Raw genomic sequence first — 14226 nt, 5'->3', positions numbered from 1 at the left:
GAAACAGAGATCAAATTGCCAACATCCAGTGGATCATGGAAAAAGCAAGAGAGTTCCAGAAAAACATCTATTTCTGCTTTATTGACTATGCCAAAGCCTTTGACTGTGTGGATCACAATAAACTGTGGAAAACTCTGAAAGAGATGGGAATACCAAACCACCTGACCTGCCTATTGAGAAATCTGTATGCAGGTCAGGATGCAACAGTTAGAACTGGACACGAAACAACAGACTGGTTCCAAATAGAAAAAGGAGTACGTCAAGGCTGTATATTGTCACCCTGCTTATTTAACTTCTATGCAGAGTACATCATGAGAAATGCTGGGCTGGAAGAAACACAAGCTGGAATTAAGATTGCCGGGAGAAATATCAATAACCTCAGATATGCGGATGATACCATCCTTATGGCAGAAAGTGAAGCGGAGCTAAAAAGCCTCTTGATGAAAGTGAAAGAGGAGAGTGAAAAAGTTGGCTTAAAGCTCAACAGTCAGAAAACAAAGATCATGGCATCCGGTCCCATCACTTCATGGGAAATAGATGGGGAAACAGTGGAAACAGTATCAGACTTTATTTTTGGGGCTCCAAAATCACTGCAGATGTTTACTGCAGCCATGAAATTAAAAGATGCCTACTCCTTGGAAGAAAAGTTATGACCAACCTAGATAGCATATTCAAAAGCAGGGACATTACTTTGCCAACTAAGATCCGTCTAGTCAAAGCTATGGTTTTTCCTGTGGTCATGTATGGATGTGGGAGTTGGACTGTGAAGAAGGTTGAGCACCGAAGAATTGATGCTTTTGAACTGTGGTGTTGGAGAAGACTCTTGAGAGTCCCTTGGACTGCAAGGAGATCCAACCAGTCCATTCTGAAGATCAGCCCTGGGATTTCTTTGGAAGGAATGATGCTAAAGCTGAAACTCCAGTACTTTGGCCACCTCATGGGAAGAGTTGACTCATTGGAAAAGACTTTGATGCTGGGAGGGATTGGGGGCAGGAGGAAAAGGGGACGACCGAGGATGAGATGTCTGGATGGCAACACTGACTCGATGGATGTGAGTGTGAGTGAAGTCTGGGAGTTGGTGATGGACAGGGAGGCCTGGCGTGCTGTGATTCATGGGGTTGCAAAGAGTCGGACACGACTGAGTGAGTGAACTGAACTGAAGCAGTTATACACTGAATAACTCTCAATTTGTCAAGGGCTGGAGTTTTCTTCATATTCTGGCTCCAATGCTGAGATCAACTGTCCTTTGCATGGCTCTGGATTCCCTTTCGTTTTTAATCAACATACCCATAGGGTGCTGGGGAGATTCAAAATATATAAGTAAGCAGATTAATAGGCAAATAATTTTGTTTTCCATACAGGAAACATTAAGATGCAATACTTATAAAGCTGGTTGTCAGGCATTTTCTTCCTTTCTTGTTATATCTCTTTGTATGTTTGTTTACCATTATTTCTGCAGTACAATTCATGAGAACTCTGCAGGTGGCACTCAAGGAGAAAGGAAAGGTTTCTGTGAACTGCACTGACCTCTAGTGCTTCAGCTCCTCTCCGACTGTTCTGTGGCCTCTGTATTTCCCTGCGATATAGGAGGGTCTCTTCAGATAGGCAGGTCAAGAATTTTAGTGAGGGGTGTAATTATTGAGAATGTGTGTTAAAATGGGCTTCCAAGGTGGTGGTAGTGGTGAACAATCAGCCTGCCTATGCAGGAGATGCAAGAGACACAGGTTCCATCCCAGGGTAGGAAAGATCCCCGTAAGGAGGAAATGGTAACCCACTCCAGTATTCCTCTGCCTGAAAAATCCCATGAAAAGAGGAGCCTGGCGGACTACAGTCCATGGGGTGGCAAAGAGTTGCACAGACCTGAGCACATTCCACAGGAAGATTTTTACGACCCATCTCAGAGACTTAACAAGCCTAGTCTTTGCTCCAGGACTCTGCATTTTTCCAGACTCCAAGGTGCTTTGGTGCAGGTCTCCATTACACTAAAAAAAATATTGCCTTAATGTCTAGGCTTGCTTTCCTTAGTATCACGTAGTAAAGCAGCCTTGCCACTGCGCACTCATGGCTCCACACCGTAACTGAGGCCCTGGCGTTGCATTTGGTTTACCCGTGGGGAAATGGACATCTGTTCCGTGTACAGTTTGTCCGATGAAGGCAAACATCTTGTGTAACAACGCCCTGTCAAGATGCACAGCATGTTTCCTGTGTGTCTCTCCCAATCAGTCTCCGTTCTATAAAACGGTCGCGTCCTCCACCATTGCCCTAGCTGCTTGAGGAACGTTAAGGTATAGCCGTCACGCCCGGGACTAGACCGCAAGCTTCTCAGTGCACACCTAGGAAAGACGGGTGGGAGTGATTGGGACCCACTTTGCCAATAGGCGTCCGGCTTGTTGATGGGTGTCAAATGCCGGGCTCTGATTGGCCGTGGCAAACCGGGAGTCTTCCTCTTAGCCTCACGCTGTCTGGACATTGCATCACCCGGGCGAGACGTAGACTCGTTTCTTTCAGAGCTACGCCGTCCTGGAGGCCGCTAAGGTATGCTCGGTCCTGCTCGTGGGGCCCCTCAGGTACTCCCTGTCTTGTCCGCGGGGCTCCTCAGGTCACCTTGTCCTGCCCACTGGCCCTTCAGATACGCCCCTTCCTGCCCACGGAGACCCACGGTCCCCTCTGGTTTTCAAGAATTATTTTTAATGTGTATTGGGGGCCATGGGTTAGTACGTGCATATCCGTTTCCAAGGAAAAGACTGGGAGACGGTCTAAATGGGGCTGAAGAATCCAACTAGGTACCAATCCTGGCTCAGCGGTTCGACCGAGCGTTATAAACCTTGCAGGTTACCCAGCTTCAGCCTGGGATCCTGGTAACTAACACTTGAGCCATTGAGTGATTCAGAAAATTTGGTGTGATCGAGCTCACTGGAGAAGTTCAGAAGGTGAACGAAATTACTTGAAAGTCTAGGTATTCATAAGAACAAATCAAGTCTTCAGTTCAGTCGCTCAGTCGTGTCTGACTCTTTGCGACCCTATGAATCGCAGCACGCCAGGCCTCCCTGTCCATCACCAGCTCCCGGAGGTCACTCAGACTCGCGTCCATAGAGTCAGTGATGCCATCCAGCCATCTCATCCTCGGTCGTCCCCCTTCTCCTCCTGCCCCCAATCCCTCCCAGCATCAGAGTCTTTTCCAATGAGTCAACTCTTCGCATGAGGTGGCCAAAGTACTGGAGTTTCAGCTTTAGCATCTTAGGTTCCCATAAATGAGCATATATTGCTGGGTGTCTGGGATTAGAGGGAAGTAAGTAAGCGCGGCGTTTCCAGTCTAACAGTCTTTTATACAATAATCCAAGGGCCCAGATGAGGATCAGTTCTTCGATGAGAGAAGAAGGCTTCTCAAGAACTAAGTGGATTTGGCCCTGAAAATGAATAGTAACTGGAGGAGTAGGTGCAAAGGACTGTAGTGTAATGTATAGCAGGATTTTAGGTTGTGTGTGATTGAGGAGATGAGTTGCTGTATTCACTGTAGCCTTATGTGAGGAACAAGTGGGAGACGATGCTTAACTTCCAGCCTTATGAATTTATGATTTTCTTCTTTAGTGAAGTGGTGTTTGAAATGAATACATGAAGGAAGATGAGGTTTTTTGGGTTTTTTTGTTTTTAGGTGGGACAATATTAGTTTTTGCATTCATTCAGGAGTTGCAGAGAAGAAAGGCAGGATGAAACTAGAGGCAAAGCAATTGATTTAGGGATTTTAGTAAATAAACTGAGCTTTTAAAAATTATTGGTAAAATAGTGGATAAAATATCCTTTTCATAAGTGATTATTAGAGTGAATTATAGGGAACAGGAGGCAGCTCAATGTAGACTGCACTCTAATTCTTGTTGGGAAGATGATTTAGTGACTGGGCAAAGGCAGTAAGAGTAGCATTTGTGGACAAAGAAGTAGTAATAGTTTCCATAGATGGCAAGTGATTGCTGTGATTTCACTTAATTTTAAATTAGCATTGCGAGTATTTACAACCTTTATTTTACAGATGATATATTGAAATTTAAAGGTTGAATAACTTTTCCTATAAGCCACATACTAAGTTGTGGCATCAAAACCGTCACATTCCAAAGCCAACCCTCTTAATCATTCTTGGCAAGAGGAGCCAATGGAGTGGGATAGATTAGAAAATCAATTGGAAGGAGTATCACTAAGGATGCTGACAAAGGGATTCATTTAAATATTTTTGAGCACCTATGCTGTGTAAGCACACAGTAAGACATAAAATAGTAAGAGGTTAGTGAAATGCTTTTGCCAGCAACAAGTTTACAGTTGAATTGGAGAGAAATGCGATATAAATAAACCTTGATGTGTAGGAGAGGAACAGATGCTGGGGAGGGGGATATTTAATTTTGAAAAAGTTGGATTGGTAAATTCCCATAGAGCAGAGTACATTTATGCTAACTAGTGCTAGAGTACTTAAGAGAAAGGGCCTGATACTGGAAAGCAGTTATGTTAGCCAAAAGTTTTGTTTTTCAGCAGTGTCTAAGAATGTGATATAGTTTGGAGCTTGAGTGTTTTTAAGAGTAAAGAAAAGGTCAGAAGCAGGAATTGTAGGTAAGATCATGCTGCCCCAGAGAAAAGCCTGAACAGAAACCGCTGGGAGTAAGGAACCACTGGATATATATATATTTTTTTAATACAGAAATGGTACTTCTAGAACTTTTCCATTAGGAAGGTGGTGTGCAGGATATATAGTATTTATTTTTCTCTTGTTGTGTCTGACTTTTTGTGACCTCATGGACTGTAGCCCGCCAGGCTCCTCTGTCCATGGAATTCTCCAGGCAAGAATACTGGGGTGGGTAGCCATTTCCTCCTCCAGGGGATCTTCTGTACCCAGGAATCAAACCTGGGTTTCCCATATTGCAGACAGATTCTTTACTTTCTGAGGCACCAGGGACATCTGATAAAGTTAATGACATACTCAAAAATAATAAAAACAGAGTAATATGAAGTAAATAAAAAAATGTTCCTTCACACTTTCCTCATTGTATCCTATTCTCTGGTGGTAGCCGTTGTTAAGTTTGGTGGGTAGCCTTCTAAATTAAGTACAGACTTGCTTAAACATAGACTTAGTATATATATGTAGATTTTCTAATCACTTGACAGTAATATATTGCATATAGTATAAATTACTATCAGCAACTGTGACTCACTGTTTGTCAGTATGTTTAAGTAATATGTATGCTTACATATTTTCGTTTATTATTTTTACTGCCTGCATGGCATTGATGTACCATAATTTATTTTAGTCTATTACCTGTTCATGGGTATTTAAATTATTTCCTGATATTTGTCTATAGAAGTGCTTCAGCTGATATCTTTGTACATATTTTACACATTTGTGTAAGTATATCTCTGGCTTGCTGCTGCTGCTGCTGCTGCTGCTGCTTAGTCACTTCAGTCATGTCCGACTCTGTGCGACCCCATAGATGGCAGCGCATCAGGCTCCTCTGTCCCTGGGCTTCTCCAGGCCAGAATACTGGAGTGGGTTGCCATTTCCTTCTCCAATGCCTGCCTCTCTGGCTTATATGTTAATAAGATATAAGTTGTCTTTAAAAAGGCTGGTGATGGACCCGCCACTGGGGTTAAATTTGACTTAATGTAACAAGTTATGAAGATCTGGGAATGAGGAAGATGGAATAGAGAATTAGACTTAGAAGTCAGACCCATGTAACTTGGTGATGTGTTGGATGTGGGGATCATCTGGTTGTATTAAAGATGACTCAGAAATTTCAGGTAATGGGAAGAAATAGTGGAACTACTAGAACAGTAATATTAAAAATGGGAGCAAGTGTGGTAAAGAAGATCATGAGATTTATTTTTAAATTTTTTGTGTGTGCTTTTCCAAGGTATGTTGAGATAAAAACAAGTAAAGGTCAAGGAGTGTATCTAGAAATTACTGAACAGGATGTTGAGGCTAAAGAGGTCAGGAGTCATGGAATAGGGAAGATAGTGGAGACCTTGAATTATAGTTCAAAGGAAGAAGAGGAGATTGTTTCCCCGAGCATGACCTGGTAAGGTTAATCCCCCTCCTCTTTCTGCTCCCACTTTCACCCACAAGCCCTGTGGTTACTGGATGCTGTTGTGCAGGTACAGCTCTCCAGTGGATGTGAGGGGCTAGAGCAATCCTGTGATATATGCATGGGGGCTGTTTCTCCTCAGCAGCCGCCATAGCCCGGTCACTGATACATGAAACTTCCTGGAATAGTCAGTGCCATTACATGGGGTCTTTGTATTTGGCCTAATAATGCTGTGGTTCTTAATCTCTGGAGATGTAAAGGCTCACTGGAAATTTTATAAAACTTTAAAGCCATCTTCACAGAAAGCTTAACTCTCATTTTCTTTAAAAAAAAAATGTTTAGATAAATAAAATAACAGAACAGTTTAAGAGAAGGACTTAAATTTTGATGTGCATGCTAATCCCCTCAGATCTTGTTAAAATGTAGATTTGGACTCCTTAATCTGAGGAAGGGCTGGTGAGTCTACTCCAGTCAACTTTTATAGATGCTGGAATAATAGGACCAGCCTTGACAAGCATTAAGAGTGACTGACATAAATGTGTTGATATCTGAAGATCTGTTAGTCTTCAGATATAACGTCTTTAAGTTTCAACTTGTCTCTAATAAGGTTGTCACTGATCCAATAGGACTCCTACATCAGTAAATGCACTGACTTTAATGCCTCTCTCCATCCTGGAAAATCCCATGGACGGAAGAGCCTGATGGGCTGCAGTCCATGGGGTCTCGAAGAGTCGGACACGACTGAGCAACTTCACTTTCACTTTTCACTTTCATGCATTGGAGAAGGGAATGGCAACCCACTCCAGTGTTCTTGCCTGGAGAATCCCAGGCACAGGGGAACCTGATGGGCTGCCGTCTGTGGGGTCGCACAGAGTCGGACACGATTGAAGCGACTTAGCAGCAGCAGCAGCCATCCTGAAAGTCTGTGAGTTATGACAAGAGCTGAAGATCCAAAATGTCTTTCAACTTCTGTTTAATAATATTTAATGGCACACTCTGGGCTTCCCAGGTGGCACTAGTAGTAAGTATGTATCCTGCCTGCCAATGCAGGATACATAAGAGATACAGGTTCAATCTCTGGGTTGGGAAGATCCCCTGGAGGAGGGCATGACAGCCCACTCCAGTATTCTTGCTTGGAGAATCCCATGAACAGAGGAGCCTGGCAGGCTACAGTCCATAGGGTTGCACAGAGTTGGACATGACTAAAGCGATTTAGCACACACACACGCTTGCGAATGGCTTGCTCTAATCAGAAAATGGATAGTTGAGTTAAATGGCACACATGTTCTTTCCTTATTGTTTTCCTATATAAAACTCAAAGGCACTCTCACATCTCAAAAATGAATGAAAGAGGGACAAAAGGAGAAATACTGCTTGTAACAAACTTTACAAACAACTTTTTCTAATGTTAAAACAGATCACTGATTTCTGTGTGTGACTCAGACCTCTGTGGCATAAATCTCATTTTCTATAGATTTTCACTTATGTGCAAAATCAATATCCTTTTGACTTTTTAATCCCTTGTCTTGGCTGCCAGGAAGCTGACAGTCATATTTTGAATCAGTGTTGCTAATTTAGACCAAGGATCTGCATGATTTAAATTTTCCCTGGTCTTGAATTTCCATATAATTTTAATTAGATTCCCTAATTTTATTTTTAATCAGTTTGTGTATTTGCCATTTCATGGTTAGTCCTTTAGTTCTGTCAAATAAAATAGAATAAAAACCAAATCATAAAACCAAGCCATAAAAATAATTATACATCATGATCAAGTAGAGTTTATTCCAAGTATACAAGGCTGGTTCAATATTCAAAAATTAATTAACATAGTCCATCATGCCAACAGACAAGAAAATCATACAGTCCTACAGAGAGATGCAGGAAATGCACTTGACTTATTGATTTTAAGCACTCTCAGAAAAATAGGACTAGAATGGAATTTCCTGAATTGGATAAGTGACATCTCAAAAATCTACAAATAACATCATACTTAGGGTGAGAAACTATGTACTTTCCCACTAAGATCAGGAAGAACACAAACAGTTCTCTCTCACCACTGCTATACAACATAGCAGTAAAGACAATTCAATAAAGGAAGGACAGTGTTTTCAACAAATAAATGGTGCTGAAACAACTGGTCATCCATATACAAAATAATTAATCTAGACATATACTTTACACACTTCACAAATTAACTCAAATGGATAACAGATAATAAAAATAAAATGTAAGCCTGAGCAATTTGTAGGTGATAATATAAAGAAAATACTTCTATTTCTTCTCTTGAAAAAAAAAAGAATTCTTACAATTTAGCAGTAAAAAGACAGCCGAATTAAACACTAGGCAAAAGATGAATAGACACTTCTCCAAAGAAGGTATAAAATGACCAACAAACTCAGCATCACTAATCATTAGGGAAATGGAAATCAAAAGCACAGTGAGATACTACTTCATACCAAGATGGACAATAAGGAGTGAGGATGTAGAAAAACTGGAATCTTACTCTCTTCTAGGAGAATGTGAAATGACACAGCAGCTTTGGAACACATTTTGGCAGTTTCTCAAAAAGTTGAATGCAGTTACCATAACCCAGCAGTTTCACTCCTAGGTATTTACCTAAGAGCTGAAAACTTATGTCCACATAAAAACTGCCCTGTCCAAAAGTGAAAACAATGCTAATGTCCATGGACTGAGGAATTAATAAAGAAAAAGTGTCATATCTGTAAAATGAATTATTATTCAGCCATAAATGAAAAATGAAGTATGAGTATATGTTACAACATGGATGAACCTTGAAAACATAATTCTAAGTAAAAGAAGCCAGACCCAGTAGTCTGTGTATACGTAATTTCATTTATGTGGAATGTCCAAAATAGGAAGATCTAGAAAGGAGGCAGAACAGTCACGAGAAGTCTAGTGAAGAAGAGGATGGACAGTGACTGCTGATGTGTACAGTTCTTTGAAGGCCAAAGAGGGAATACTGATGAACTGTTTTGAAATTAGAGAGTGGTGGTGGTTGCACAGTCTTGTGTATATACTTTAAGAAGAAAAAGGTAAAAGTGAATTGTACACTTTAAAAGGGTGAACTTGATGGTATGTAAACTTTACCTTTAAAAAGTTTAAAGTACCATGTAGTATCATGGCTAGTGATCGGAACATTCATTTTAAAGTATGGTATTCTGTTATTCCTCGATTTCTCCTTTGAGAATAAAAAATTTGATTTCTCTTGCAGTGACAAAAATGGTTCAACAAGTTCCAGAAAACATCAATTTTCCTGCTGAAGAAGAGAAAATCTTGCAGTTTTGGTCTGACTTTAATTGTTTCCAAGAATGCTTAAAGCAATCAAAACATAGGCCAAAGTATGTGAATTTCTTTGGTAAAGGTATAGGCTAAAAATAATCATTTCTCAGAATCTCCTACTTCTTTATATATCTCAGTAGTAGATACATGTTGAATTAATGAGTTCTTAATTACTAGAGGTAGATTCAGTTTCTTAAAGAGGTCTTCCAGATAGTTTATATATCAAGTCTCTTCCTTTCCACTTTTCTTATTATCACCATTCTCATTTAAGCATTTAGACAAGTAGTGTAGTAGCTTCCTGTTGGGGTTCTTCCTACCTCTATTCTCCATTCACCTAAAAACTAGTCTTTTCTTTAATTACTGTTTTTATCATGTATCACTTCTGCTCAAAAAGGTGTTTTTTGCCCAGTTTTACAGATGATCTAAATTATGATCAGGGTGAATAATTTCCTTTAGCTCATAGAACTAATAAATGAAGAATGGATGGTCTAATGCAGGTCTCTCCAAATGGTCATAATTAGCCTTTTTGAATGCAAGGCCTCCAGTAGGTATCTAATGAGTTGTGTCTGAGTTTCCTAGCCTTGCAGCTTTTCTTCTCCCCAAAGACTCTGCTGTTACAGGAGCTGTCTATAATAAAATTCTGTCGTAATTTTTGCTGTCTATTTTAAAGTAACAACAAATTTTTCTTACCTCTTAGATTTACCTTCTATGATGGGCCTCCTTTTGCAACTGGACTGCCTCACTATGGACATATACTTGCAGGGACAATTAAAGATATAGTTACAAGATATGCTCACCAGAGTGGGTTTCACGTTGACAGAAGATTTGGTTGGGATTGTCATGGTTTACCTGTGGTATGTTTGAGTCATCAGCCGTATTATGTTCTGATATTTTAAAATAAGCATTATATTTCTATATATAATATGTTAAAATATGAATTTTTACTATAATCAGATATTCTTTAACTTTATTTCTGTAATACTATGTACAGTTCATTTTCTCTATAGATTTTCTGAGAACTAATTTTTTTAAATCCCTTTTATTTTCTTGCTTTGTTGAATTGCATTTATTTCATAGGACAGGGATGTTAACAATCTTACTGCAAATTTTCAGGAATATGAAATTGATAAGACCCTGGGAATCAGAGGACCAGAGGATGTAGCCAGATTGGGGATTGCAGAGTATAACAGTCAGTGCCGAGCAATTGTGATGCGATACTCTGCTGAATGGAAGGTATGGTTGGTTGTTTTAAGTAGAATTTTTAAAAAAAACTAGTTTTTAAAGGGGAGTTGAAATACTTTATGATCATTTGTGCTTTTTATGACATGCACCCAAAGTTGACTGTCCTCTTTAAAGGACTGTTTAGCTTCCATCTTCAACTTCATTACATAAACTGTCTGATTTCTATGTTCCTGATCTTCCAAATTTAATCTCCTACCTACCCACAGTGTATGACAGGAATCATGCTGTCCTAGCAAACAGATTAACTTGAATGTTGCAATTTTAAAATTCAGATATTAAAAATGATTCACATTTGGACTCCTTATATTAGCTTGATGCCCATCTTGCTCACTGCTTTTCTAGGCATAGACCTCCCACAGCTGATACGTTTAAGTATAACTATCAAGTCTGGCAGAGTATTGTCTTCTCTTAATTCTGATGGGCTTAGAAACAAAGGTCTTCAACTTCCCCTTTCCTCCCTGCCTCTCAGATTGTTGTACAACTGTACAGATACCTGTACAATTCAAAAACATGTCTGGCTTTTATTTTTTCCCATATTCATGATCTTATCATTTTTTCAAATTTGCTGTTCCTGCCAGTGGTATCAGTCTTCTAGACTTCAAATTTAATCATCATGACCTGTTCAAATGTCAAATTCGAGCAAACCTTTCTTAATATCTCTTATCTAGACATTTCTTTTCATTCCTACAGCCTCGTCTTTCAGCCACCATTATCTTCATTTCTATAACAATCTAATAATTGGTCTCTTGCTCATGTTCTTTCCACTTACCTTGCCAAGTTATTTCTCAAGACTATTGTGCTCTTTCTGCTCAAAACTTATTTTTATTGTTTAATGAAATTTGATTTCACCAACCTAAAAATCAAAGCTCCTTAATTTTCTCCTAACCTAACTTTCCTGAATCTACCTTTATTGCCTGGTCACTAATAGGAAAAAGTCCTGATGATTGTAATATACATGTGGGCTTCCTTTTTCCCCAAAAAAATAGTATAAAGAGCATCTATACCAGTCACCCCGGAGAAGGCAATGGCACCCCACTCAAGTACTCTAACCTGGAAAATCCCATGGACAGAGGAGCCTGGTAGGCTGCAGTCCATGGAGTCGCAAAGAGTTGGACACGACTGAGTGACTTCACTTTGACTTTTCACTTTCATGCGTTGGAGAAGGAAATGGCAACCCACTCCAGTGTTCTTGCCTGGAGAATCCCAGGGATGGCGGAGCCTGGTGGGCTGCCGTCTGTGGGGTCGCACAGAGTCAGACACTACAAGCGACTTACAGCAGCAGCAGCATACCAATCACCCACTTCCCAAAAGCTAACACCTTTAATGACTATGGTATAATTATCAAAATCAGGAAATTAACATTGATATAATATTATACACCTATTCAGATTTAACCAGTTGTCTGCTAATTCTTATTTCTGATGCAAGATCCAGTCCAGGAATACAGATTTCATTTAGTTGTTGTATCTCTGCAGTCTCCTTCAATCTGGAACATTCCTTCAATCTTTTGTCTTCATGACCTTGTCACTTTTAAAGAATACAGAAATTCCCTCAATGTCTGTTATTTCCTCATGATTCAGTTTAGGTTATACTGTTTTGGCAAAAATGCCTAAGAAGTAACGTCAAGCCCTCTTAGTCTGTCACACCAGAAGGCACGCAGTGATGATATGTCTCATTGGCATTGTTAATGTTCACTAAGGCGATTCTGTGAAGTTTCTCCATTGTCAAGTTTCAGGTTTTCCTTTGTAATTAGTAAGTACCCTGTTTCTTATCATACTGCTACTGCTAAGTCGCTTCAGTCGTGTCCAACTCTGTGTGACCCCATAGACGGCAGCCCACCAGGCTCCCCCGTCCCTGGGATTCTCCAGGCAAGAACACTGGAGTGGGTTGCCATTTCCTTCTCCAATGCATGAAAGTGAAAAGTGAAAGTGAAGTCGTTCAGTCATGCCCGACTCTTAGCGACCCCATGGACTGCAGTCTGCCAGGCTCCTCCGTCCATAGGATTTTCCAGGCAGGAGTTACTGGAGTGGGTTGCCATTGCCTTCTCCTCTTATCATACTATGACTCATTAATTTTAGCAACCATTGATGATTCATGGCAGCAACAGTTAGATCTGCAGTGTTTGACATTTGGTAGCTTTGGTAGACTTTTATGTGTTGTTTACAATATAGATTTACTTGAACCATTGATTGTTCTTCCAAAATCATCATATATAATGATGATAATTGTTATGTAGTAACATGTCATCTAAAAACTCTAATATTCCTATTTTTTTAATATTCACATGTTTTAAGTCTACTATTACCAGACTTGGCCGATGGATTGACTTTGACAATGACTACAAAACTCTGTATCCACAATTCATGGAATCTGTCTGGTAAGTTTATTTGATGGTATAAATATAATTGTTTTATTGTGTTAGTTAGTAGAGAGATGCTCTAGTATGAATCAGCTTGTTTCATAGTTACCTGAAATCTTTGGGAATTGATTTGTTTTTTCTTTGTTTTTTAAAGACTTAATTTTGCTGTGAACCTAAAAATGCTCTAAAAAGATAAAAAGAGGAAGATATAGACATTTCCTACATACTTTGTGCCTCCACACATACAGAGCCTCCTCTATTATCAACATCCCCCACCAGAGTGGTACATTTGTTACAATTCATGAACCTGTATTGACAGGTCACAATCAACTGAAGTCCAGAGTTTCCATTAGGGTTCCCTCTTCTTGTACATTCTTTGGATTTGGACGGATAATGTGATGACATACTTCCATAATTCTGGTATCATGCAGAGTATTTATATTCCCTGAAATTCTATAGTACTGTTCATTCCTTTTACCCCTAAATTTATTTTTGAATTCAGTATATTTTAGATTCTAAGAAGGTATTAATGATACTTGAATTTTTGATGTGTACTTGAATTTTTTACTGAGAGAAATTATATATGCAGTCACTATTTCCTAACAGATTCAAAACTAGTTTTGTTTCCTTTACCTGTAAATAAGAATTGTTGCAATGCCAGTTTTGATAGGTAATTTAACTTGAGCTTCCTATAGTAGTCTGAGAATCATTACATATCATTAGTTGGCAAACAGTTATTATGGCTACACAATGCCCTGTGTACATAACTCAGACCTTGAGGAAGTCCTACTTTTGTTAAGTTATGTATAATTACAGGTGAGTTGCAGAGATCTTTTGTAGGATTCTTTTTTTTTTTTTTTGGCCCTGCACTGAAGTGCTTGTGCTTCTTACTGTCTTCCTGTCTTCCTGATTACATTTCTTTTTTTTTTTTTTTTCTGATTACATTTCTATTAGTCAAGATCTGTTGCAAATGCTTGGCACATGTCCTTTGAGGAGCTAGATATCTAGGGTAGTTCTCAGACCCTCTGACTCTAATGTACCCCTGTGAGTGCATCTCGAGACCCATATATCCAAGTGTAGAAGTTGATTAAATACTCTGACAAGGCCGGAACTTTGGACAGGAACTTTCTTCCTATTTCACTGACTAGCTGGAGTTCTCATGACTAGTGCATTGTAAAAAAGCAGGGTTTCTGTTAAATATCTGAGAAAGAAGGTATTCTTTATGCTCTAGATCAGCATTTAAGTATTTAGCACTTAAATGTGATT

General features: G+C 39.5%; 1 protein-coding gene across 1 annotated transcript in view; it reads left to right on the top strand.

Annotated features, from left to right (window-relative positions):
* Nucleotides 2441–14226, top strand: part of IARS (isoleucyl-tRNA synthetase) — an 81237-nt gene continuing 69451 nt past the window's right edge. Inside the window, exons 1-5 of the mRNA XM_005684159.3 lie at nucleotides 2441–2535; nucleotides 9292–9418; nucleotides 10057–10213; nucleotides 10473–10592; nucleotides 12896–12978. Coding sequence (XP_005684216.2) covers nucleotides 9300–9418; nucleotides 10057–10213; nucleotides 10473–10592; nucleotides 12896–12978 — 479 coding nt within the window. The 5' untranslated portion in view covers nucleotides 2441–2535; nucleotides 9292–9299. The remainder of the gene's footprint in view (nucleotides 2536–9291; nucleotides 9419–10056; nucleotides 10214–10472; nucleotides 10593–12895; nucleotides 12979–14226) is intronic.

This window comes from Capra hircus, chromosome 8, assembly GCF_001704415.2.
Source record: "Capra hircus breed San Clemente chromosome 8, ASM170441v1, whole genome shotgun sequence".
Lineage (NCBI taxonomy): Eukaryota > Metazoa > Chordata > Mammalia > Artiodactyla > Bovidae > Capra > Capra hircus.
This window is presented reverse-complemented; position numbering and strand designations above follow the sequence as displayed.